The sequence below is a fragment of the Salmo salar genome, chromosome ssa19, assembly GCF_905237065.1.
Source record: "Salmo salar chromosome ssa19, Ssal_v3.1, whole genome shotgun sequence".
Lineage (NCBI taxonomy): Eukaryota > Metazoa > Chordata > Actinopteri > Salmoniformes > Salmonidae > Salmo > Salmo salar.
Genome location: NC_059460.1, coordinates 73,823,400 through 73,849,860, shown reverse-complemented (window position 1 = coordinate 73,849,860; position 26,461 = coordinate 73,823,400). Strand labels below are relative to the sequence as shown.

General features: G+C 42.5%; 2 protein-coding genes across 21 annotated transcripts in view; one reads left to right on the top strand and one right to left on the bottom strand.

The window, feature by feature from the left end:
* Positions 1–23,343, top strand: part of LOC106579603 (polypeptide N-acetylgalactosaminyltransferase 11) — a 52,271-nt gene extending 28,928 nt beyond the window's left edge. For 2 of the 3 annotated variants that reach the window (XM_014159680.2, XM_014159679.2), the window contains exons 7-12: positions 5,123–5,240; positions 6,596–6,748; positions 10,623–10,841; positions 16,009–16,113; positions 19,529–19,666; positions 22,229–23,343. In XM_014159680.2, the coding sequence (XP_014015155.1) occupies positions 5,123–5,240; positions 6,596–6,748; positions 10,623–10,841; positions 16,009–16,113; positions 19,529–19,666; positions 22,229–22,360 (865 nt within the window). In that variant the 3' untranslated portion in view covers positions 22,361–23,343. The remainder of the gene's footprint in view (positions 1–5,122; positions 5,241–6,595; positions 6,749–10,622; positions 10,842–16,008; positions 16,114–19,528; positions 19,667–22,228) is intronic. The other variant, XM_045702714.1, reaches the window with a different exon arrangement.
* Positions 23,344–23,391: 48 nt separating this feature from the next.
* Positions 23,392–26,461, bottom strand: part of LOC106579599 (histone-lysine N-methyltransferase 2C) — a 373,485-nt gene continuing 370,415 nt past the window's right edge. For all 18 annotated transcript variants that reach the window (XM_045702710.1, XM_014159676.2, XM_014159658.2 and 15 more), the window contains 4 exons: positions 26,315–26,431; positions 26,118–26,191; positions 25,892–26,000; positions 23,392–25,691 (listed from right to left, as the gene is read on the bottom strand). In XM_045702710.1, coding sequence (XP_045558666.1) covers positions 25,599–25,691; positions 25,892–26,000; positions 26,118–26,191; positions 26,315–26,431 — 393 coding nt within the window. In that variant the 3' untranslated portion in view covers positions 23,392–25,598. The remainder of the gene's footprint in view (positions 25,692–25,891; positions 26,001–26,117; positions 26,192–26,314; positions 26,432–26,461) is intronic.

The following is a 26,461-nucleotide window of genomic DNA, read 5'->3' as shown; positions in this document are numbered from 1 at the left end:
TTGATAATAATAGGATTGTGGGAACTGTACTGTTAGATTTCACTGCAGCCTTTGATATTATTGAACATAACCTATTGTTGAAGAAACGTAGGTGTTATGGCTTTTCAACCTCTGCCATATCGTGGATTCAGACCTACAGTTGCCATACACTTACATACAAGTTTTTCAACCACTCCACAAATTTCTTGTTAACAAACTATAGTTTTGGCAAGTCTGTTAGGACATCTACTTTGTGCATAACATAAGTAATTTTTCCAACAATTGTTTACAGACAGATTATTTCACTTATAATTCACTCTATCACAATTCCAGTGGATCAGAAGTTTACATAGACTAAGTTGACTGTGCCTTTAAACAGCTTGAAAAAGTCCAGAAAATTCTGTCATGGCTTTAGAAGCTTCTGATAGGCGTATTTACAGAATTTGAGTCAATTGGAGGTGTACCCGTGGGTGTATTTCAAGGCCTACCTTCAAACTCAGTGCTTCTTTGCTTGACATCATGGGAAAATCAAAAGAAATCAGCCAAGACCTCAGAAAAGAAATTGTAGACCTCCACAAGTCTGGTTCATCCTTGGAGGCAATTTCAAAACGCCTGAAGGTACCACGTTCATCTGTAAAAACAATAGTACGCAAGTATAAACACCATGGGACCATGCAGCTGTCAAACCGCTCAGGAAGGAGACACGTTCTGTCTCCTAGAGATGAACATACTTTGGTGCGAAAAGTGCAAATCAGCCCCAGAACAACAGCAAAGGACCTTGTGAAGATGCTGGAGGAAACAGGTACAAAAGTATCTATATCCACAGTAAAACGAGTCCTATATCGCCATAACCTGAAAGGCCGTTCAGCAAGGAAGAAGCCACTTCTCCAAAACTGCCATAAAAAAGCCAGACTACGGTTTGCAACTGCACATGGGGACAAAGATCGTACTTTTTGGAGAAATGTCCTCTGGTCTGATGAAACAAAAATAGAACTGTTTGGCCATAATGACCATTGTTATGTTTGGAGGAAAAAGGGGGAGGCTTGCCGAAGAACACCATCCCAACCGCGAAGCACGGGGGTGGCAGCATCATGTTGTGGGGGTGCTTTGCTGCAGGAGGGACTGGTGCACTTCACAAAATAGATGACATTATGAGAAAGGAAAATTATGTGGCTGTATTGAAGATGATAACAACAGAGAGTAGCAGCGGTGTAAAGGGGGGGGGGGCAATGCAAATAGTCTGGGTAGCCATTTGATTAGATGTTCAGGAGTCTTATGGCTTGGAGGTATAAGCTGTTTAGAAGCCTCTTGGTGCTCCGGTACCGCTTGCCGTGCGGTTGCAGAGACAACAGTCTATGACTAGGGTGGCTGGAGTCTTTGACAATGTTTAGGGCCTTCCTCTGACACCGCCTGGTATAGAGGTCCTGGATGGCAGGAAGCTTGGCCGTACGTACTACATTCTGTAGTGCCTTGCGGTCAGAGGCCGAGCAGTTGCCATAACAGGCAGTGATGCAACCAGTCAGGATGCTCTCGATGGTGCAGCTGTAGAACCTTTTGAGTCTCCTGAGGGGGAATAGGTTTTGTCGTGCCCTCTTAGTTGGTGATGTGGACACCAAGGAACTTGAAGCTCTCAACCTGCTCCACTGCAGCCCCGTCGATGAGAATGGGGGCGTGTTCGGTCCTCTTTTTCCTGTAGTCCACAATCATCTCCTTTGTCTTGGTTACATTGAGGGTTAGGTTGTTATTCTGGCACCACACGGCCAGGTCTCTGACCTCCTCCCTATAGGCTGTCTCGTCGTTTTCGGTGATCAGGCCTACCACTATTGTGTCATCAGCAAACTTAATGATGATGTTGGAGTCGTGCCTGGCTGTGCAGTCATGAGTGAACAGGGAGTACAGGAGGGGACTGAGCACGCACCACTGAGGGGCCCCTGTTTTAGGATCAGTGTGGCGGATGTTGTTACCTACCCTTACCACCTGGGGGCGGCTCGTCAGGAAGTCCAGGATCCAGTTGCAGAGGGAGGTGTTTAGTCCCAGGGTCCTTAGCTTATTGATGAGCTTTGAGGGCACTATGGTGTTGAACGCTGAGCTGTAGTCAATGAATAGCATTCTCACATTGGTGTTCCTTTTGTCCAGGTGGGAAAGGGCAGTGTGGAGTGCAATAGAGATTGCATCATCTGTGGATCTGTTAGGGCGGTATGCAAATTGGACTGGATCTATGGAGGGGTTTGAAAATGTCAGAGAAGACACTTGTCAGTTGGTCAGCGCATGCTCGCAGTACACGTCCTCCTCTTAATCCGTCTTGCCTTGCGTCCTTGTGAATGTTGACCTGTTTAAAGGTCTTACTCAAATCGGCTGCGGAGCGCGTGATCACACAGTCTTCAGGAACAGCTGGTGCTCTCATGCATGTTTGTGTTATTTGCCTCGAAGCGAGCATAGAAGTAGTTTAGCTCAGCTATTAGGCTCGTGTCACTGGGCAGCTCTCGGCTGTGCTTCTCTTTGTTGTCTGTAATGGTTTGCAAGCCCTGCCACATCCGACGAGCGTCAGAGCCGGTGTAGTACGACTCGATCTTAGCCCTGTATTGACGCTTTGCCTGGTTGATGGTTTGTCGGAGGGCATAGCGGGATTTCTTATAAGCTTCCGGGTTAGAGTCCCGCTCCTTTAAAGCGGCAGCTCTAGCCTTTAGCTCAGTGCGGATGTTGCATGTAATCCATGGCTTCTAATTGGGGTATGTATGTACGGTCACTGTGGGGACGACGTCATCGATGCACTTATTGATGAAGCCAATGACTGATGTGGTGTACTCCTCAATGCCATCGGAGGAATCCCGGAACATATTCCAGTCTGTGCTAGCAAAGCAGTCCTGTAGCTTAGCATCTGCTTCATCTGACCACTTTTTTATTGTTCGAGTCACTGGTGATCCTGCTTTAATTTTTGCTTGTACGCAGTTATCAGGAGGATAGAATTATGAGCGTTTTCCTGTTTGCTTATGGCGGAATACAGTTCATTGAGTGCGGTGTTAGTGCCAGCATCAGTCTATGGTGTAATGTAGACGGCTACGAAAAATACAGATAAACTCTCTAGGTAGATAGTGTGTTCTACAGCTTATCATGAGATACTCTACCTCAGGCGAGCAAAACCTTGAGACTTCCTTAGATATCGTGCACAAGCTGTTATTTACAAAAATACATAGTCCGCCGCACCTTGTCTTACCAGACGGCGCTGTTCTATCCTGCCGATACAGTGTATATGTATGTTGATAATGTCGTCGTTCAACCACGACTCCGCGAAGCATAAGATATTACAGATTTGAATGTCCCGTTGGTAGTTTAATCTTCCGCGTAGGTCATCGATTTTATTTTCCAAAGATTGCACGTTTGCTAGCAGAATGGAAGATTTGTTCGATCGTCTATGAATTCTCAGCAGGCAGCCCGCCCTCCGGCCCCTTTTTCTCCGCCTTCTCTTCACGCAAATGACGGGGATCTGGGCCTGTTCCCGTGAAAGCACTATGTCATCCACGTCTGGCTCGTTAAAGGAATAAACTATTCTGCCAGTTCGTGGTGGGTAATCCCAGTTCTGATGTCCAGATGCTCTTTTTGGTCATAAGAGACGGTAGCAGCAACATTATCTACAAAATAAGTAAAAAATTAAGTTACAAACAACGAAAAAACACAATCGGTTAGGAACACGTAAAACCTCAGCCATTTTCGCATTAGTCATTCTAAATCATGTCAACCCCATCTAATTTTTGATTTGTTAAGCCACATTTTACTCCTGAACTAATTTAGGCTTACCTAAAGAAAGGGGCAGAATACTCTTGCGACGACTATATTTAAGTTATGAATTTTGTGAGTATGACCGTTCACCTTGAGAGTATTTTAGTATTTTGTATAGATTGACAAATTCTTTTTAATCCTTATTTGTAACAAAAGGTGGTCTGAATATTTTTGTAAGGCACTGTATGTCCAATCATCTCAAATACTAAATTGAGCTGTGGAAAGGAATAACCCCAAAAGTGTAGTGTGGCGGATGTTGTTACGGGATTTCTTATAAGCTTCCGGGTTAGAGTCCCGCTCCTTTAAAGCGGCAGCTCTAGCCTTTAGCTCAGTGCGGATTTTGCCTGTAATCCATGGCTTCTAATTTGACACATTATAGATGCAGTAAAAACAGTAAATCCTATTTGTAGTTTATTTGTAATTATTATGTTGTTTTAAGCTGGCCTGCCCTATACTATTATGTCCTGGAAATGTTTCCTTAAAGCTCAATTCGATTGGCTTTTTTATTTTCCCCCATTTGATTTGAATGGCCTCCCAGTGTGCACGAACCTGATACGGTATCAATAAAGGCCATCTGATATAGAGTAGACTTCACCCATCTCCCTCACGTATGGAGTCATGTGAAAGCTAATTAGGTACCGTAGTGGCACGCCTGGTTCTAGGGACTGAATCGATCCCCGTTTTGAAGAGGCCCGGGTGCTTTAAATCCATTACTATGGCATAGGATGGCTTTAGCCTAAAGGGCTACTCGGACACCCCTTTGTTTACGCTGCCTCTTAATTTCTCTCCGTTTCTCTCACATGCTTGTGCTCTGGGCTTTACATAAGCATATAAGCCTAAGGCTACGGTCGCACAGAGACGCCTGAAAACATATACACATTCATCATCAAAAGATCAACTCTTTTCAGACGAGTTGCATACGCACAAAGGCTAACATATTGTTCTCTGTCAACAGTTGACTCCCATTGAAAAACTATTGGCTCAATCAGTAATTTCCTGACACAATCTGTCTGGTTGCAGCCCATCTTTTAGCCGGACTAGGAGATGCAGAGGCATGTCTCACATCTTAGGATGTGTCTATAGGCAGCCCAATTCTGGTCTTTGGTCAAAAGATCTGATGTTTTGACCAATCAGATCAGAGCTTCTGCTAATAATTGTTATTTTGACCAATGAGATCAGATATTTTGCTAATAATTGGTCTTTTGACCAATCAGATCTTCTGCCAATTATTGGGCAAAAGCTCAGAATTGGGCTGCCTGTGTGAAATCAGCCTTAGTGTCTTGATGCTAGTGCTACTTCAAAGGATACTGTAGTAGCTAGAATGCAGACTCACATTCTGCCTTTTCACTCCCTCTCCTTGCCTTAGGTCTCCCACCATGGCAGGTGGTCTGTTTGCCATGGACAGGAAGTACTTTAACGAGCTGGGCCAATACGACAGCGGCATGGACATCTGGGGTGGTGAGAACCTTGAGATCTCCTTCCGTGTAAGTAAAAGGGCCACACACCATCACACTCACTGTATCACACTCACTGCAATACTGCTACATTTTATTCTTAGGAACGGTGCAGATACTCTTAAAGTAACACATGGGGTGGCAGGTAGCCTAGCGGTTAAGAGCATTGGGCCAGTAACCGAAAGGTTGCTAGTTCAATCCTGTACCGGACTAGGTGAAAAGTCTGTGCCCTTCAGCAAGGCACTTAACCCTAATTGCTCCTGTAAGTCGCTCTGGAGGAGAGCAGCTCTGGAGGAGAGCAGCTCTGGAGGAGAGCAGCTCTGGAGGAGAGCAGCTCTGGAGGAGAGCAGCTCTGGAGGAGAGCAGCTCTGGAGGAGAGCGTCTGCTACATGACTAGAATGTAAACATAGGACTCCCAGACTTTCAGTTGAAAAATGTCATTTCTATTTTAGGGTGGCTGCCAAATTTACACGCACGCACCTGGTCAAATGAGCTATGACATGTCAACCACTCACCATGAGCTCTAGACAGTTGGTTTATTTACCCACGTTTTGGCTCATTTCTTCTAATGCTTTGCCTCAGCAGACTTAAACAAGCTTTTCCCCCTTAAAAAAAATACTGAATGAAATAAAATGTCATAACCGACAGCCAAAGGCAATTATTTCTCTACATTACGTTTTGGTCCAGTTGAGTTGGATCTCAGCAGACTAGCAACTGCATATTGACTTGCTACATGAATCCATCCAACATCAATTTTCCTGTCTCGCCTCAGTGTTTTTACTTCTCTTGCTTTTACCACATCAGAGTTGGACATTTCTCTTCCAGTCCTGTTTAATATTCTTGGCAAGGCTGCCTTGTCATGTTTTGCAATGTTACCCTGTTTGAAAAGAGAGTCCAATATATGACTTCAGTAAGGGAATGTTATGTATGTGGAACATTGTCAGATGACATTAATCATATGGCTCTCGAGCAATGGGGAGTGGAGCTGATATTTGGCCAGACTTGTACTGCTCTTATTAATTAATTAATTATGGTCATTGAATTAAGTCCTATGTCCTAGCATTTCCCAAAACTTTTCTTTCTTAGAACAACTACGACGGGCTTCTCCTGTGCACTGTTGGTTTATTCAGGTGTAGAGGTTGAGGTGTTATGGGGGAAGGGGTTGTGTTTGGAGAGGGGGGGCATTAGGGTTTTGGCAACGACATGTGCTCACCCGGTGGTTTTCATGGTAGGATACTTGGCCATGTAGTCTGTACTCTTTCTTGCTCCCTCCCCCATGAATTTAGTGAAAGGGTATTTTTAACGTACAAACAATATAGCCTTGTTGAAGTGTCCTGGCGCTCTAACCAAGAAGTCAAATACTCATATGACTTTCTCTTTATCAGATCTGGATGTGTGGTGGCCAGCTCCTAATCATCCCCTGCGCGCGGGTGGGTCATATATTCCGTAAACGCCGGCCTTACGGGTCACCCGGAGGTCAGGACACCATGGCCCACAACTCCCTGCGATTGGCCCACGTATGGATGGATGAATACAAGGTACCTCAGAGGGCGATGGCACTAATTACACACAATTGAAATCCAGTTTATAAAATCACCCATTCTCCATTGGTTCAGGGCCTGAAATTAAAATCCATTAAACTGGGTTTGTATGAAATCCAGAACGCACATGGGCCCGTAAATACCTAGACTGAAAACTACTGGGCCCGTAAATACCTAGACTGAAAACTACTGGGCCCGTATTCAGCGTATCAGAGTAGGAGTGCTGATCTAGGATCAGTTTAGCCTTTTTTAGATCATAACGGGTCCAGATCTGAAGAGATCACATTCAACCTTTTCCTGAGGCTCCTGTTATGACCGCAAGTAAACTAAACATCCGATGAGATCAGCGTTTCTTCTAACCACTCTCAGCTCTGTCTTTATTAGCACAGTGATGTTTGTTCCTTTCCAAGCTACAAAGAGCTATAATTGCTTTCCACAGTCTGAAAATAGCCAACCTAATTGGAAAGGAAGCCAATTGCATTGTTTGGGTTCTCCTGAGAGATCTCCCATTCACACACGTCAATGTACAAGTGAGTCTGCATTTGTTTTCTCATCATTCCCCCTCAGTGTGTGAGCAGTTGTTGTTTCCAAACTAAACAGAAGAGGCCTTGGATTTGATTAATTACTTACGTAATTGTTATTACTTAGATGTCTTGGTGCACATATGGCATCCACAAGAGAGAGCCACTGTTTTCGGGAAGGTTTGTGCTGCTTAGTCTCGTCTCTCTTCTGTGCTCTTTCCCACCTTCCACTTTGAAATGATTTACTGGACATTGAACTAAGAGTGTGATTCGTAAATTGCCTTCCCTTACTCTGAATTGTTAATTCAACAGTGTAGTGCAGGTATTCCCAGACAGGGGTACGCGCAATGTCGTCGGTGGTATGCCAAATAAAAATGTGATTCACATTTAAAAAATATATATATATAATAATCATTTCTTCACATTTTAAAACAGTCCATTTAGTAAGGCCCGTGTTCATAGAGACACATACCAGCTCTGCTGGTAGTACTGCTACTACCAGCAGTACTACACCTGCTACTACCAGCAGTACTACACCTGCACCTGTCGACGACACAAGTTGTTCTGCTTCAATGAGCACATCCAATGCTAACATCAGTAATTCTACATTTGTTGTTAGCCCAGCTAGCATGGACACTGACAGCTGTGAATCTGATGCAGCCGAAGAGCTACTGCCCCCTTACCCGGGAAAGCACCGAACAACAGACAGGGATGTTGGACCATCGAAGAGGCGCAAATATGATGAGAACTACATTGATTTGGGGTTCACTTATATTGGGAGAAGTGCCTTTCCTCAGCCAGTGTTATATGTGCAAAAGTACTATCTCACAACTCGATGAAACCTTCACTCCTGCGCAGACATTTAGAAACAAAACATGCCAATTTGAAAATAAGCCACAGGTGTTCTTTGAGTGAGAATTAATGACTTTCAAGTAGTAAGACATGTATAAAAGCAACAGATAGATACCATTAATAAGAAGGGGCTAGAAACGTCTTATATGGTGAGCTAGTGGCTAGGACAGGCAAGCCCCATACTATTGTGGAGGACTTAATTCTTCCTGCTGCCGCGGATATGGCTGGGACAATGCTGGGGGAAAAGGCCAAAAAACTATACAGACAATGACTTCATCAAACACTGTTTCACGATGCATCAGTGACATGGCAGGAGATGTATTAAAACAATTACTGCTTCGCATACAAGCCAGTGAATTCTATGCGTTACAGCTGGATGAGTCAACAGACGTGGCGGGCCTGGCACAGCTCCTGGTATATGTCTGTTACGTTTATGGGGAGTCAATTAAGGAAGACATCCTCTTCTGCAAATCACTGGAAACCAGGACAACAGGAGAGGATATTTTTTAAGTACTGGACAGCTTTGTGACATTAAATGGACTTTGGTGGTCAAGATGTGTTAGTATCTGTACTGATGGCGCAAAAGCCATGACAGGGAGACATTGTGGAGTTGTAACACGCGTGCAAGCAGTTGCTCCCGATGCCACTTGGGTACACTGCAGCATCCACCGAGATGCTCTTGCTGCCAAGGGAATGCCTGACAGCTTGAAAGACATTTTGGACACTACAGTGAAAAGGGTTAACTTTGTTAAAGCAAGGCCCCTGAACTCTTGTGTATTTTCTGCACTATGCAATGATATGGGCAGCGACCATGTAACACTTTTACAACATACAGAAGTGTGACCATAATTTGCACTTGTCTGACCGCTTGCATGATGACAAGTTTCTCACACGACTGGCCTATCTGGGTGATGTTTTTTCTTGCCTGAATGATCTGAATCTAGGATTACAGAGACTCTCTGCAACTATATTCAATGTGCGGGACAAAATTGAGGCTATGATTAAGAAGTTGGAGCTCTGCATTAAGGTATTTCCATCATTGTATGATTTTCTTGTGTGCAAATAACCTGTGATATAGCGAAGAACCTGAGGTGAGCTGGGTGTGCAATTACGCAGGTACTTTCCCGAAACGGATGACACAAACAACTGGTTTTGTTATCCCTTTCATGCTCTGCCTTCAGTCCACTTACCGATATCTGAACAAGAGAGACTCATCGAAATTGCAACAAGCGGTTCTGTGAAAATTGAATTTAATCAGAAGTCACTGCCAGATTTCTGGATTGGGCTGCGCTCAGAGCATCCTGCCTTGGCAAATCACGCTGTTAAGACACTGATGCCCTTTGTATCTATGTGAGTGGATTCTCACTAGAATGAAAACTAAATACAGGCACAGACTGTGTGTGGGAAATGGTTTAAGACTGAGACTCTCCATTACAACCCAACACTGCCGAGTTATGCGCATCATTTCAAGCTCACCCTTCTCATTAACCTGTGGTGAGTTATTTTCAATTAACAAGTAAGGTTTTATATGTAAGATGGTTAAATAAAGAGCAAAGTTATTGATTATTATTTGTGCCCTGGTCCTATAAGAGCTCTTTGTCACTTCCCGCGAGCCGGGTTGTGACACAAACTTACACTCATTCTTATGTTTAATAAATGTATCGTATAGTGTGTGTGTGGCAGGCTTACAATGATGGTAAAAAACAACGTTTGAGAGTGCGCTGACCTTGGTGCTAGAGGGGGTACGCAGCTGGAGGTTGAGTGTTTGAAGGGGTACGGGACTATAAAATGTTTGGGAACCACTGCTGTAGTGTATCAATGTTCCCAGCAGTTAAAATCTTCTAGAGGGTTATTTTTTTAGGATACTTTTTCCATTAGTCCACTCTTGATACAGTCCTATTTTATTTATTTTTTGCATGTCGGCAGTGAAGTTAAGATATTGGACTTTCAAGAAGCAAAGTGTCACCTGCCTCATCATCAAGATTCAATATGCAATGACTGTTTTTGAGTGGATTTTCCCTTTAAGATGAAGTTTGGGTTGGCCAGTTCTGACTTCTCCATCTCCACACTAATCAGAGACTGGAACAAGTTTTGTTTCCATGGAAATAGCCGGCCTATATTAAACAGATTCTCAATAAAGGTAAAGTTCTTGTCGAAATAGATCTAAGAGTTTTCAATCTTACCTCTGAAATATTTATTTTGAGTCTTACCACCCAGAAAATACAAGCTGTTTTCATGACCTAAGAGAGGGTGGAACAACTCGGAGTACTGTTGAGATTACAGTTCATTACTAGAAATATTTCTGAATCACTCTCTACAGTAGTTTGTCTCAGGTTTATTCCGTTTTTCTGATACGTTTGTTTACAAATTGACTTTAGAACCTGATCTGCCCTGTAAACTCTGCACTTTTACAGACAACAGAGATACAGCTGTATTAAAGGGTGTGGATTGGCATGGAACGTTTCAATAGCAATCAATTTCCTGTCTTGTCCAATCAGGAACAGTACTTAAACCTGCGGCCGGAACTCCGGGAACGTGCCTATGGCGACATCAGCGAGCGGCAGGCGGTGCGCCAACGGCTGCAGTGTCGCTCTTTCAAGTGGTACCTGGACACCATCTACCCCGAGATGCAGGTTGCCTCGCCCCACAACAAGCCCCAGCAGCCTGTGTTCGTCAACAAGGGCCTCCACCGGCCAAAAGTGTTGCAGAGAGGCCGGGTAAGATGCTAAAGTGAAGTTGAGCTATGCTAAACTGGTCCTAGATCAGTTTGTGCAGTATATCCAACTCCTATGGTCCCATCAACCATAGGAGTTGGCTATACAGCACAAACAGATCTGGAAACAGGCTAGAGTTGTACTACTGTACCCCATAGAAATAATACTTTTATGTCCAAACTTCAGCACTGAACATGCAATTTAGTGTAACAATAGGAGGCCAATTGGTCTTTTGTCATCGATACATCACTGTCTAACTGCCACCTGGTTTTGTCTTTAGTAGCTGGTAACCACGAAAACTGTCTGCCATAACTTTAACATGGTTGTGTTGTCAGCGGTCAACCCCTGCCATCTAGAGGCAATAACATGAAGCCTGAAATTAAAAATAAACTTGAAGGAACGTATGTTCGTTTTTAAGGTGTAATTGTGTACATCATTCTCATGCAAGTAGCCCTCTGACATATTTATAGTCATAAATTAAAGTTACTTGTTTACTGTCAGTGAAGCACCTTCTCTGTATACAAACCGTAGATGTCTCCTGATGGACTACGTGTCCTCAGAAGTTGTAAACAATATTCCCTGTTCCCGCGCATGTTTCTTTACGGTTAATATGGTAAGGTTTGAAAGTAGTTCTAAGATTGCAACGAAGAAATACCTGAACATTCTTCAAAAGCCAAGGGAAAGCAAAAATTATCATTACAATGTTACATACTGCACTTAATTTTTCTTTAATTAAATTGAAAAAATGCCATATTCAGTCAACAGGGGGCAGCGTGGTGTTGAGAAAGTCATTAAGGAGCTCCAGTCCCCAGGACGAAAAGACACCTTCCGCTTCAGACTGAGTTACAGTGCATTCGGAAAGTATTCAGACACCTTCCCTTTTTTCACATTTTATTATGTTACAGCCTTATTCTGTAATGTAACAAGATGTGGGGCTCCCGAGTGGCGCAGCCATCTAAGGCACTGCATCTCAGTGCTAGAGGGGTCACTACAGACCCTGGTTAGATTCCAGGCTGTATCACAAACAGCCGTGATTGGGAGTCCCATAGGGCAGCGCACAATTGGCCCAGCATCGTTAGGGTTTGGCTGTCATTGTAAATAAGAATTTGTAACTGACTTGCCTAGTAGTTATATAAAGGTTAAATACACTGCTCAAAAAAATAAAGGGAACACTAAAATAACACATCCTAGATCTGAATGAATTAAATAATCTTATTAAATACTTTTATCTTTACATAGTTGAATGTGCTGACAACAAAATCACACAAAAATAATCAATGGAAATCCAATTTATCAACCCATGGAGGTCTGGATTTGGAGTCACACTAAAAATTAAAGTGGAAAACCACACTATAGGCTGATCCAACTTTGATGTAATGTCCATAAAACAAGTCAAAATGAGGCTCAGTAGTGTGTGTGGCCTCCACGTGCCTGTATGACCTCCCTACAATGCCTGGGCATGCTCCTGATGAGGTGTCGGATGGTCTCCTGAGGGATCTCCTCCCAGACCTGGACTAAAGCATCCGCCAACTCCTGGACAGTCTGTGGTGCAACGTGGCGTTGATGGATGGAGCGAGACATGATGTCCCAGATGTGCTCAATTGGATTCAGGTCTGGGGAACGGGCGGGCCAGTCCATAGCATCAATGCCTTCCTCTTGCAGGAACTGCTGACACACTCCAGCCACATGAGGTCTAGCATTGTCTTGCATTAGGAGGAACCCAGGGCCAACCGCACCAGCATATGGTCTCACAAGGGGTCTGAGGATCTCATCTCGATACCTAATGGCAGTCAGGCTACCTCTGGCGAGCACATGGAGGGCTGTCTGGCCCCCCAAAGAAATGCCACCCCACACCATGACTGACCCACCGCTAAACCGGTCATGCTGGAGGATGTTGCAGGCAGCAGAATGTTCTCCACGGCGTCTCCAGACTGTCACGTGCTCAGTGTGAACCTGCTTTCATCTGTGAAGAGCACAGGGCGCCAGTGGCGAATTTGCCAATCTTGGTGTTCTCTGGCAAATGCCAAACGTCCTGCACGGTGTTGGGCTGTAAGCACAACCCCCACCTGTGGATGTCGGGCCCTCATACCACCCTCATGGAGTCTGTTTCTGACCGTTTGAGCAGACACATGCACATTTGTGGCCTGCTGGAGGTCATTTTGCAGGGCTCTGGCAGTGCTCCTCCTTGCACCAAGGCGGAGGTAGCGGTCCTGCTGCTGGGTTGTTGCCCTCCTACGGCCTCCTCCACATCTCCTGATGTACTGGCCTGTCTCCTGGTAGCGCCTCCATGCTCTGGACACTACGCTGACAGACACAGCAAACCTTCTTGCCACAGCTCGCATTGATGTGCCATCCTGGATGAGCTGCACTACCTGAGCCACTGGTGTGGGTTGTAGACTCCATCTCATGCTACCACTAGAGTGAAAGCACCGCCAGCATTCAAAAGTGACCAAAACATCAGCCAGGAAGCATAGGAACTGAGAAGTGGTCTGTGGTTACCACCTGCAGAACCACTCCTTTATTGGGGGTGTCTTGCTAATTGCCTATAATTTCCACCTGTTGTCTATTCCATTTCCACAACAGCATGTGAAATGTATTGTCAATCAGTGTTGCTTCCTAAGTGAGCAGTTTGATTGCACAGAAGTGTGATTGACTTGGAGTTACATTGTGTTGTTTAAGTGTTCCCTTAATTTTTTTGAGCAGTATATATATATTTTTTATTCTAAAATGGATTAAATGAAATATTTTCCTCAACCTACACACAATACCACATACTGGCAAATTTATTAAGAATAAAAACAAATACCTTATTTACATAAGTATTCAGACTCTTTGCTATGAGCCTTGAAATTGAGCTCAGATCCATCCTGTTTCCATTTATCATCCTTGATGTTTCTACAATTTGATTGGAGTCCACCTGTGGTAAATTCAATTGATTAGACATGATTTGGAAAGGCACACACCTGTCTTTATAAGGTCCCACAGTTGACAGTGCATGTTAGAGCAAAAACCAAGCCATGAGGCCGAAGGAATTGTCCATAGAGCTCCGAGACAGGATTGTGTCGAGGCACAGATCTGGGGAAGGGTACCAAAACATTTCTGCACCATTGAAGGTCCCCAAGAACACAGTGGCCTCCATCATTCTTAAATGGAAGAAGTTTGGAACCACCGAAACTTTTCCTAGAGCTGGCCACCCGGCCAAACTGAGCAATCGGGGGAGAAGGGCCTGACCAAGAACCCGATGATCACTCTGACAGAGCTCCAGAGTTCCTCTGTGGAGATGGGAGAACCTTCTAGAAGGACAACCATCTCTGCAGCACTTCACCAATCAGGCCTTCATGGTAGAGTGGCCAGACGGAAGCCACTCCTCAGTAAAAGGCACATGACAGCCCGCTTGGAGTTTGCCAAAAGGCACCTAAAGGACTCTCAGACCACGAGAAACAAGATTGTTTTGTCTGATGAAACCAAGATTGAACTCTTTGGCCTGACTGCCAAGGGTCAGGTCTGGAGGAAACCAGGCACTGCTCATCACCTGGCCAATACCATCCTTACGGTGAAGCATGGTGGTGGCAGCATCATGCTGTGTGCATGTTTTTCAGCGGCAGGGACAGGGAGACCAGTCAGGATTGAGGGAAAGATGAACAGAGCAAAGTACTGAGAGAGCCTTGATGAAAACTTGCTCCAGAGCCCTCAGGGCCTCAGACTGGGGTGAAGGTTCACCTTCGAACAGGACAAGGACCCTAAGCACACAGCCAAGATAACGCAGGAGTGGCTTTGGAACAAGTCTCTGAATGTCCTTGAGTGGCCCAGCCAGAGCCCGGTCTTGAACCCAAATGAACATCTCTGGGAAGACCTGAAAATAGCTGTGCAGTGACCCTCCCCATCCAACCTGACAGAGCTTGAGAGGATCTGCAGAGAAGAATGGGAGAAACACTCCAAATACAGGTGTGCCAAGCTTGTAGCGTCATACCCAACAAAGTACTGAGTAAAGGGTCTGAATACTTACGTAAATGGGATATTTCAGTTTATTTTTTATAAATTAGCAAAAATGTCAAACTGTTTTTGCTTTGTCATTTTGGGGTATTATATAGATTGTGGGGGAAAACAATTTTAGAATAAGGCTGTAACGTAACAAAATGTGTAAAAAGTAAAGGTCTGAATACTTTCCAAATGCACTGTATGTATTTCATATTGATAAACCACAGACAGCTCTGCTACATCCGTCTACCTGGGAGGACATTCATATTCTAGTTAGTCTGGAAGGAAACTTCATAGTGATTTCTTAAAGATGGAATCCACAATCCACACACTGCCCGCCCCACAACCATTGTTATTTGCTTTGCTTTGTTGGCGAAGCGTCGCGGGGGGAGGACAAATAAAAAGTTTCACCTTTAAGTTTTCCAGCTTTAACATACCTGGTTTTCTGAAGATATCAACAAAAATTATGGAAATAGGCTTAGAAATGAGGCAGTTGGTATAAGGTCCCTCAATAGAATAATGACATTTTAAATATTCTTGTCTTGTAGATTCAGTGGAGTGGGTGTTGGTCTATTGTACATTCCAGTGGCATAGTCTGGAGTATGGACATACGCTACTGGTTAAAAGTTTTAGAACACCTACTAATTCAAGGGTTTTTCACATTGTATAATAATAGTGAAGACATCAAATAACACATGGAATCATGTAGTAACCAAAAAAGTGTTAAACAAATCCAAATAAATTTGAGATGCTTCAGATGGGACTATCCTATTGGCTATTTGAAGCATCTCAAATATAAAATATATTTTGATTTGTTTAACACATTTTTGGTTACAACATGATTCCATATGTGTTATTTCATAGTTTTGATGTCTTCACTATTATTCTACAATGTAGAAAATAGTAAAAATAAAGAAAAACCCTTGAATGAGCAGGTGTTCTAAAACTTTTGACCGGTAGTGTAACTTCAGTTGGTATTTATCTTTGATTGAGTTTATGGGCATGTTCCAGTTGGTATTTATTTGCAATCGCACAGTGCAGATTGTCAGATCTCACAACACCTGAAGCCAGAACCACATTAATATAACATAGCAATGTTCTCAGATGCGCAGCCAGGCTGCAATAAAGATGACCTGGGACACAACAGTGTCTTCACCTTAGACCGCTCACTTCTCCTTTTCTTTCTCTGTAGCTACGGAACCTGCAGGCTGACAAGTGTCTGGTGGCCCAGGGGAGGTCCACCCAGAAGGGGGGTGCCGTGGTGCTGAGGTCCTGTGACACTCACAACCCAGAACAGGTACACTAACTAACATATTACCCCCCCACCCCAAACTCGCCTCTGCCTTGGACATCTATAAAATGTATGTAATCTGTAGGGCCAAACCATACTGTGCTAGGATATTGTCTTTTCACATTGCACTTTCAAGCACGACTCAGCATTCTAAAAGCAAGCTGACCTGCCCTGATAACAGGTGTGGAAAGAAATCAGTCTGACCCTACACTGTACGATATTAACTGAAAAGAGCATGGTTTGGGTCGGCACAATACTGTGAAATATCCTCTACTGGTCTCTCTGCTTATCAACACTTTAACCCATAGGAATCTAAGCCCTGTCTAAGCCGCGGGAGGGGGGTACAACTAAGCTATATGGAATTGTTTTAAGGAGATCATACCAAGGATTATTTTGCTATTTGATTTAGAATTTTTAGACCCCTTGAAGTATCCCCAAAATATATGAATTGTCCTTACTGCTTGCTATTAGCCCATACAAACGCATTGAATAACAGATTCACTACATGGAACAACAAAAACATTCTAAAAGGAAGTTTGTGTCTTATATCTGAGATAGTTTGTCGAAGTTTACATACACTTAGGTTGGAGTCATTAAAACTAGTTTTTCAACCACTCCACAAATTTCTTGTTAACATACAATAATTTTGGTTAGGCCATCTACTTTGTGCATGACACAAGTCATTTTTCCAACAATTGTTTACACGCAGTGAATTATAAGTGAAATAATCTGTATCACAATTCCTGTGGGTCAGAGGTTTACATACACTAAGTTGGCTGTGCCTTTAAACAGCTTGGAAAATTCCAGAAAAGGATGTCATGGCTTTAGAAGCTTCTGATAGGCTAATTGACATCCTTGAGTCAATTGGAGGTGTACCTGTGGATGTATTTCAAGGCCTACCTTCAAACTCTGTGTCTCTTTGCTTGACATCATGGGAAAATCAAAAGAAATCAGTCAAGACCTCAGAAATAAAATTGTAGACGTCCACAAACCTGGTTCATCCTTGGGAGCAATTTCCAAACGACTGAAGGTACCACGTTCATCTGTAAAAACAATAGTACGCAAGCAAAAACACCATGGGACCACGCAGCTGTCATACCGCTCAGGAAGGAGACGCATTCTTTGGTGCAAAAAGTGCAAATCAATCCCAGAACAACAGCAAAGGACCTTGTGAAGATGCTGGAGTAAACAGGTACAAAAGTATCTATATCCACAGTATAGCGAGTCCTATATCGACATAACCTGAAAGGTCGCTCAGCAAGGAAGACGCCACTGCTCCAAAACCGCCATAAAAAGCCAGACTACGGTTTGCAACTGCACATAGGGACAAAGATCGTAATTTTGGAGAAATGTCCTCTGGTCTGATGAAACAAAAATGGAACTCTTTGGCCATAATGTTTGGAGGAAAAAGAGGGAGGCTTGCAAGCCGAAGAACACCATCCCAAACGTGAAGTACAGGGGTGGAGCATCATGTTGTGGGGGTGCTTTGCTGCAGGAGGGTCTGGTGCACTTTACAAAATAGATGGCATCATGAGATTAGGAAAATGATGTGGATATATTGAAGCAACATCTCAAGACATCAGTCAGGAAGTTAAAGCTTGGTCGCAAATGGGTCTTCCAAATGGACAATGACCCCAAGCATACTTCCAAAGTTGTGGCAAAATGACAACAAAGTCAAAGTATTGGAGTGGCCATCACAAAGTCCTGACCTCAATCCTATAGAAAATGTGTGGGCAGAACTGAAAAAGTGTGTGCAAGGAGGCCTACAAACCTGACTCAGTTAAACCAGCTCTGTCAGGAGGAATGGGCCAAAATTCACCCGAAACGTTTGACCCAAGTAAACAATTTAAAGGCAATGCTACCAAATACGAATTGAGTGTATGTAAACTTCTGACCCACTGGGAATGTGATGAAAGAAATAAAAGCTGAAATAAATCATTCTCTCTACAATTATTCTGACATTTCACATTCTTAAAATAAATTGGTGATTCTAACTGACCTAAGACAGGGGATTTTTCCTAGGATTAAATGTCAGGAATTGTGAAAAACTGAGTTTAATTGTATTTGGCTAAGGTGTATGTAAACTTCCGACTTCAACTGTACAGTCGTGGCCAAAAGTTTTGAGAATTACACAAATATTAATTTGTACCCCCTGTATATGGCTTCCACATTGACTCTGTACCGATACCCACTGTATATAGCCTCCACATTGACTCTGTACCGGTACCCACTGTATATAGCCTCGCTACTGTTATTTTTTCTATTATCATCTTTATTTTTTATTTGTTTATTTTAGTTAATACTTTTCTTAAAACTGCATTGTTGGTTTTATTCGACACGTGAGAAATACAATTTGATTTGATTGTAGTCTCATCTTTCCATAGAGGGGTTTGTGGGACGATTTTGTTAGAAGTCCAATTTTCGGTATGTCTCAATGTCTGACTAGCGCCGTCACTTTTCACCCCAGATGTGGAGGTGTGGTGTCTCAAAACTAGTTCCCCCGATCCAGATTAAGCCTATTCCTGTACTTAAAACAAAGTCCAATGGAGATTCTCCATCTGGGTTGGGGAAACGTCCTAGCGATAGAGAAATAGGTTGTGTGTCCATCATATGGTCTACTATGTGTCATTGGCAGTCATTATTCATGTTGCCAGCCTATGATTGATCTACAGTGATAATAGGACCTTTACCTCTTTTTGACGCTTCTGTTAGTTTGGCGACATGGACATAAGGGTTAGTGCTAGAATCTGAAATGAGTTATTTTTCGACCTCCAATCTCCTAATCTTTCATTACCTTATTTCAACCATTGTTTATGGCCACACTGACTTTTGTAGGAGGGTACCCTGGCTAGACGGGGAAAGTGCACTCTCAACCTGGAAATACATGAACTGTACCAGTACATCCTGTCACATCCACTGGAAGAGCTTCTATCATTTCAAGCCTCAACTAAAAAAAAATACACTTCCATTAGGCAAGCTCTTCCACTTTCCTGTGTGTGTAAAAATGGTGCAGAGTGAATCACTTTGTCTGTGTGGGGTAGAAGTTCAGCTGAAGCTACTGCAGTTCTCCCACTCTCTCTTTTCCTCATGCGGTTCAATCTCTATTCTCTTTCCATGTGAACTTCTGTCTTACTGCAGCAGTTCTTGGGTACACGATGAGGTCAACAACTTCTGTTGTGAACGGTTGTTTGTAAAGTCGTCTACTGACAAATGAGGCGTGAAACGTTTTTGTCATAAATATTGGGAGTAGGTAAAGTTTAAATTCTGGTTTATTCCATACAGTCTATTGGATATGGAATAAAGGCATTTTTTAATTAATTTACATTCCTCACTCGGGTCTGTACCACGTGACATGGTTTCCTTATACAGTATATACTTCTTCTTTCTCTCCCTAACCTCCCTCCCTCTTCCTCCTCCCCAGGAGTGGGCCTATGATGAGGAGCACGAGTTGATCCTAGCCGGCCTGCTGTGTCTGGACATGTCGGAGATCCGCTCGTCAGACCCACCCCGCCTCATGAAGTGTCACGGCTCAGGGGGCTCCCAGCAGTGGACCCTGGGGGTGAGTTAGCTAGAGCCCCCACACTGATGCTGAATCCACAAATCAGCCCCATATCTGTATATAAAAGACGGGTTGGTTGTTTAGCAACAACTGACACACGCGCAACTACTGGGGGCTTGGATTGTTGACAACATGTAAACTATATTTTGCTTATTGAAAACATAAGTACATTTGCACTTGTTGGCTCTCAAATACATCGTTACTGTTGTTGGTTAGCCATATTAGCAGAGACGTGACATCAGTCAAAACATGGTAGCAAGAACAAGATAAAACTAGTTGAAATGAGTCACCTACGACATGGCAGCTTCTTGTCATTGTTGCTAGCTTTCTGGCCATCCAGAATCACAACAGGCTTCTGTCCCATTGAAGCGTGCGCATCGTTTTCCTGACGTCAGCTGACCCATCTATAGAAGCAAATAGGGCTATAGCAACTGTTGCAATGACTGCTACCATCATCAAACCAGTACTGATATGACTAATACAGTTCAGTATTACTGTGGCATTTAACTGGTGTATACAGCTGGTACCACGGGGCATCATGATGGTGATGACGAGATGGAATCACTTCTATTCAACCACCGCCAGTGGGCTCCTTTATTAGGCGCAGTAGATAGTCTCTATCCTCTCCCTCCATTCTGTACAGTGCCTTCAGAAAGTATTCACACCCCTTGACATTTTGTCGTTAGAGGCTGAATTTAAAATGGATTAAATTTAGATTATTCTTTTTTTGTCACTGGCCTACACACAATACCCCATAATGTCAAAGTGGAATTATGTTTTTACAAATTAATGAAAAGCTGAAATGTAGTCAACCCTTTTATGGCAAGCCTAAATAAGTGAAGCAGTAAAGTCACATGCACTCACTGAGTGCTCAATGTGATTTTTGAATGACTACCTCATCTCTGTACCACACACATACAATTAATTATCTGTAGGGTCCCTCATTTGAGCAGTGAATTTCAACCACAAAGACCAGGGAGGTTTTGAATGCCTCGCAAAGAAGGGCACCTATTGGTAGATAGATAAAAAAAAGCAGACATTGAATATCCCTTTGAGCATGATGAAGTTATTAATTAATTGTATGTCCTGAATGCAAATCCAACAACATATCACTGAGTACCACTATTCATATTTTCAAGCATGGTGGTGGCTGCATCATGTTATGATTATGCTTGTCATCGCCAAGGACTGGGAGTTTTTTAGGATAAAAATAAACTGAATAGAGCACAGGCAAAGTCCTAGAGTAAAAACGGGTTCAGTCTGCTTTCCAACAGACACAGACAAATTCACCTTTCAGCAGGACAGAAACCTAAAACACAAGGCCTATACACTGGAGTTTACCAAGATGACATTGAATGTTCCTGAGTGGCCTAGTTACAGTTTTGACTTAAATCTGCTTTAAAATGGCTGTCTAGCAATGATCAACAACCAATTTGACAGAGCTTGAAAAATGTAAAAAATAAATGTGCAAAGCGTTTAGACTTACCCAAAAATGCTCAGCTGTAATTGCTGCCAAAGGTGATTCTAACTTGTATTGACTCGGGGTTGAATACTTATGTAATCAAGATTAGTTTAAATTATATATATATAAATAATTTAAACTAATGTTCAAATTTTTCCTCCTTTTTGGCAGAGTATTTTCTGTAGATCTTTGACAAAAAATGACAAATCTATTTTAATCCCACCTTGAAACACAAAATGTGGAGAAAAAAATAAATTGAGGGGTGTGACTACACTACATGACCATGTGGACACCTGCTCATTGAACATCTAATTTCAAAATCATTTGCATTAATATGGCGTTGGTCCCCCACTTTGCTGTGATTACAGCCTCCACTCTTCTGGGAAGGCTTTCCACTAGATGTTGGAACATTGCTGCATGGACTTGCTTCCATTCAACCACAAGAGCATTAGTGATGTTGGGCGATTAGGCCTGGCTCGCAGTCGGCGTTGCAATTCATCCCAAAGGTGTTCAATGGGGTTGAGGATTGGGCTCTGTGCAGGCCAGTCAAGTTCTTCCACACTGATCTTGACAAACCATTTCTGTATGGATCTCGCTTTGTGCACTGGGGCATTGTAATGCTGAAACAGGAAAGGGCCTTCCCCAAATTGTTGCCACAAAATAGGAAGCACTGAATCATCTAGAATGTCATTGTACACTGTAGCATTAAGATTTCCCTTTACTGGAACTAAGGGGCCTAGCCGGAACCATGGATAACAGCCCCAGACCATTATTCCTCCTCCACCAAACTTTACAGTTGGCATTGCATTCGGGCAGGTAGGTGTTTGTTGGAAAGTTGGCAACCTACAGTAAGATGGTCCCACGTTGAATGTCACTGAGCGCTTCAGTACGGGCCAATCTGTTGATCTGTGGAGATTGCATGGCTGTGCCAGCGATTTTTATTCACCTGTCAGCAATGGATGTAGCTGAAATAGCCCACATACTTTTGTATATATAGTGTACTTTCTGAAGGCAGGGTATGCAACATATGGCCCTGTCTTCCTACTCTACCCCAATTCTGTATGTAACACATGGCCCTGTCTTCCTCCAACCCTCTCCAGAAAAGCAACCGGCTGTATCAAGTCTCAGTGGGCCAATGCCTGGCCGTGGTCGACCCAATCAGCCCCAAGGGATATGTTGCCACGGCAATCTGCAACGGCTCTCAGTCCCAGCAGTGGCAGTTAGAGGGCTGATGTTGATACCCCACAACTAGTTACATACCAGACGCTGACTGCCCCCCCCCTCTGGATGGGGGGAGTACTGCATGCTGCTACAACTAAGCAAGAGAGGGATGGAACTAATTATACGGACTGTGTTCTTGAAGACTTGGAGAAAACTAATGCTGTTTGTCTTCAGAACTGCTTCCGGCCTGACGTGCACAAAGTATGGAGCTCTAAGTGGGTACGCTATATGTACTGTAGTCATTCATATACCCGACTTCCCCTCTTGAAAATTAGTATTCCATGTCCTGTTTTAGATATTTTTTACAATGCATCATGCAAATTATTTTTAATTGTATCCAATTTGCACAGCACTCTTGCATTAGAAAATTCAGAGAAACGTTTAATCTTGTATAAGTCCCAAACAAGTGTTTACTAAGAACAATGGACTGCCAGTATTAGAGGGTTTTAGAGTTAAATTGCATTTTATTCTGTACTTATTACAATCTGATATTAATTGCTATGACATACAGTACTGCATGTTATTTAGTTGACACATTTCTTTGGGAGTATCTCTTTCTGATCACTGGAGTTTGTTTTTGAAGTTATGTATTTTTCATGCCCTTGAAATGTGCAAGGCAACTTCTTTAAAACTGTATTGATAAGGCTACACTGTGTTAGCTCTACATCAGGTATATTGACCAAGTGATGGATAGTGTGTGCAGTCTACGTAAATAGAAATGGAATTTCCTACAGTATGTAGCGGTCTTGGGTCATGCCCACAATACTAGCAAAATCATCCATACTCACGGTCTGGTCTGCACTGTGCTATGATGGTTGAACATGATTTGAGTTCTAGTTTTTTCCCTTATCCAAATGTAATTTCTTAAGTTATGTGGTGCAGTTTTGTATTAGTTATTCTCTTTTGCAATGAGGCAACCAACTAAATGTGTATTTGAAGTATGAACATCCCTTGACTAATTTGCAATTGATTAAAATTCTTTGTCAGACGCTTATTAAAATGGTCATCCATTTACCCCCCACAGAGAAAAGTAGCAAAAATGTAAGATGTAAAATATTTTATTTTTTGTAAATGATTCTGATTCCAAACCCCATCACACGCTGTATACTTCAAAAAGGCTTTTTAGACATTACTATACAGGACAAAGAAAAGAGACACTATTAAAGAGGTCTGAATATTGTACAAGAGGAGAAAATATCCAAGAAACAAATTTCATTAACCATTATGGAAAATTATATACAATTGATTCTTCTGAAAGTTTAAAAAGACATCATGCCATGTACTGTTTATTACAACGAGACTGAATATACCAACTTTTGTACAGTTCACTTAAGTTGTGCACACAAATGAAAACTTCATTTCAAACTGGTCAACGAAATGCTAGTACCAGATTCCAATTTTCGTGATTGAGTGTAAAGAAATCAAAAACATCATACAGTAACATATTTTTTTCTCAACTAGCCAGCACTAAACAGAATGTTTAAGAAATGTAAACAAAAAACAAAATATTTTATGTGAAAAGCATAATTGAGTCTCCTGCAACTGGCAAGTAAAAGGCATTTTTCCCCCAAGCACAGCATTATCTGCATGAGGTGAATCTCAGAGTGACTGCTGTACACATACAGTTAAAGAAGCTAACTGATGGTATGGGTGGCTTCCAACCTTAAATTCACAGTTCTCTCTAATTCTACATTCAAGTTAGATTAACTAGGGTTAGGATTTCAGTCGTCTCAATGTGATTGGTGCTCTCTTTGATTGCGTGTGTCAATGCAAACAGAAATTGTCCTAAGGAAAATGAAACGCATATTCTTCAAGTGGTCAGAATTTGACAACGCAACTTAATTCTAAATACAACAAAAATACTCTAGATTTTTTTTTTTTTTACACATTCTGTACAGTTTTATACAACACAAACTCTTAGAATGATATGACATCCTTCTTAAATACTTTTGTCCAAAAAAATGTATACAGCCATGATGTAGTTATGGTAGCATTTGGTCAATTGTTTACTTAATTGACTATTTACACTTTGTATAAAGTAACACGTTCTGATCAGACTGAAAACCTGGGCAGCAGTTCGCCGGCGATTCAATAATAAATACAAAAATTCTCGTATTTTACATAAAAGGAAAAAAACTGACTCATGGAATCAAGTATTTTCGACTAAATTTGTTTTAGTGCAAGTTAATAATCCCTTAGCTTTGTCCCTAAGGAAGTCTTCTCTGTACATTCCTTGTTCAGTGGTGTCTACATTTCTGTATATATATATATTTCATAATCCAGAGGACCTGCCTCAATAACTAAATAAGGCGGTGGCCAGCACAAAACTCTCCTGGTGAACTGGTGAATTCTACCCCAAAACACCCTCCCCTAATCCATTTACCCACTACTATATATAGTTAAAAAAACACCCTCCCCTAATCCATTTACCCACTACTATATATAGTTAAAAAAACACCCTCCCCTAATCCATTTACCCACTACTATATATAGTTAAAAAACACCCTCCCCTAATCCATTTACCCACTACTATATATAGTTAAAAAACACCCTCCCCTAATCCATTTACCCACTACTATATATAGTTAAAAAACACCCTCCCCTAATCCATTTACCCACTACTATATATAGTTAAAAAACACCCTCCCCTAATCCATTTACCCACTACTATATATAGTTAAAAAAACACCCTCCCCTAATCCATTTACCCACTACTATATATAGTTAAAAAAACACCCTCCCCTAATCCATTTACCCACTACTATATATAGTTAAAAAACACCCTCCCCTAATCCATTTACCCACTACTATATATAGTTAAAAAAACACCCTCCCCTAATCCATTTACCCACTACTATATATAGTTAAAAAAACACCCTCCCCTAATCCATTTACCCACTACTATATATAGTTAAAAAAACACCCTCCCCTAATCCATTTACCCACTACTATATATAGTTAAAAAAAACACCCTCCCCTAATCCATTTACCCACTACTATATATAGTGAAAGACTCAGTTCTCAGCCTCATAAAAAGAATTGTCTTCGTGCCTGCGATGCTCCTTCCCTCTTTAGTCTTCTCTAACAGTTCTGCGGTCAGTGTCTTGCCCTGATAAGTTGTCTTTGTTTAAGTAATACAACGTTTTTCGGCTGATGAACCAACAAGCATAGAAAAAGATAAGGAATGTGTGTGTGCACGCCATAATTTGGAAGTGTTGTAGCCTGTATTTTGCCCCAACTGTCCCTGTTCTAGTTCATCCATTTCCGGCAATTAACCGCACCACAGTGACAAGGGATCTTATGCTGGTCGTCCTCCAGGTCAAATTTGTAGTCATAGCACAGCTGAGAGAGAGAGGGAAATCAGATCATTACTTCAATGACAAAAACGATGCACAATTCTATGCATGCTTGATACGACGAGACCATTCTTAAACATTAGCTGATGCTACATGGCTGAGGTAGCCACTAGCCACAGTGCAATGTGTCTCCAGTCTCTACTTTCAATAACGAGGTATATTGCTAATGAAAGGAGGATATCTTACCTCTTCTCCTCTCTGGATATTGCGGCAAGAGCTGATGACGATCTTGTCGCCTCTCTCCAAGCTCACGGCCTCGGCGATGCAGTTGGGGGCGCAGGAGTGGTTGATGTATCTGAGGACGATGCCAAAGGTAAACGACTTTCCTACATGCTAGCGACACATTTACACAGCGTTGAAATGTAACACAAGTAAGGTGAAATGATGTATTCTGAACGTAGGAAACTCTTACCTTGCTGGTCCGCCAGTGATGGTGGCATCGACAACATGCTCACTGTCCAGGCGGAACATGTAGACTCCACGGTTCTGCACCACAGCAAGGGAATAACATGGAAGATACAACATTGTCATTCTTCTATCATGTAGATGTTAAGAGGCCAGATATGAAGGGGGATGATATTTAGTCTTGGGGCAAACATATGAACTCACCTGGGATTCGTACATCTTCTCCATTCGGTTGGCGACCTCGTTGCGAATGAGGGTACCAATGTATTCAATCACCATGGTGTGGGACTCAATGTCCCTGGCGGCGTACAGACCCAACCCCTGCCAGGACAGAGAGGGTCAATACCTCAA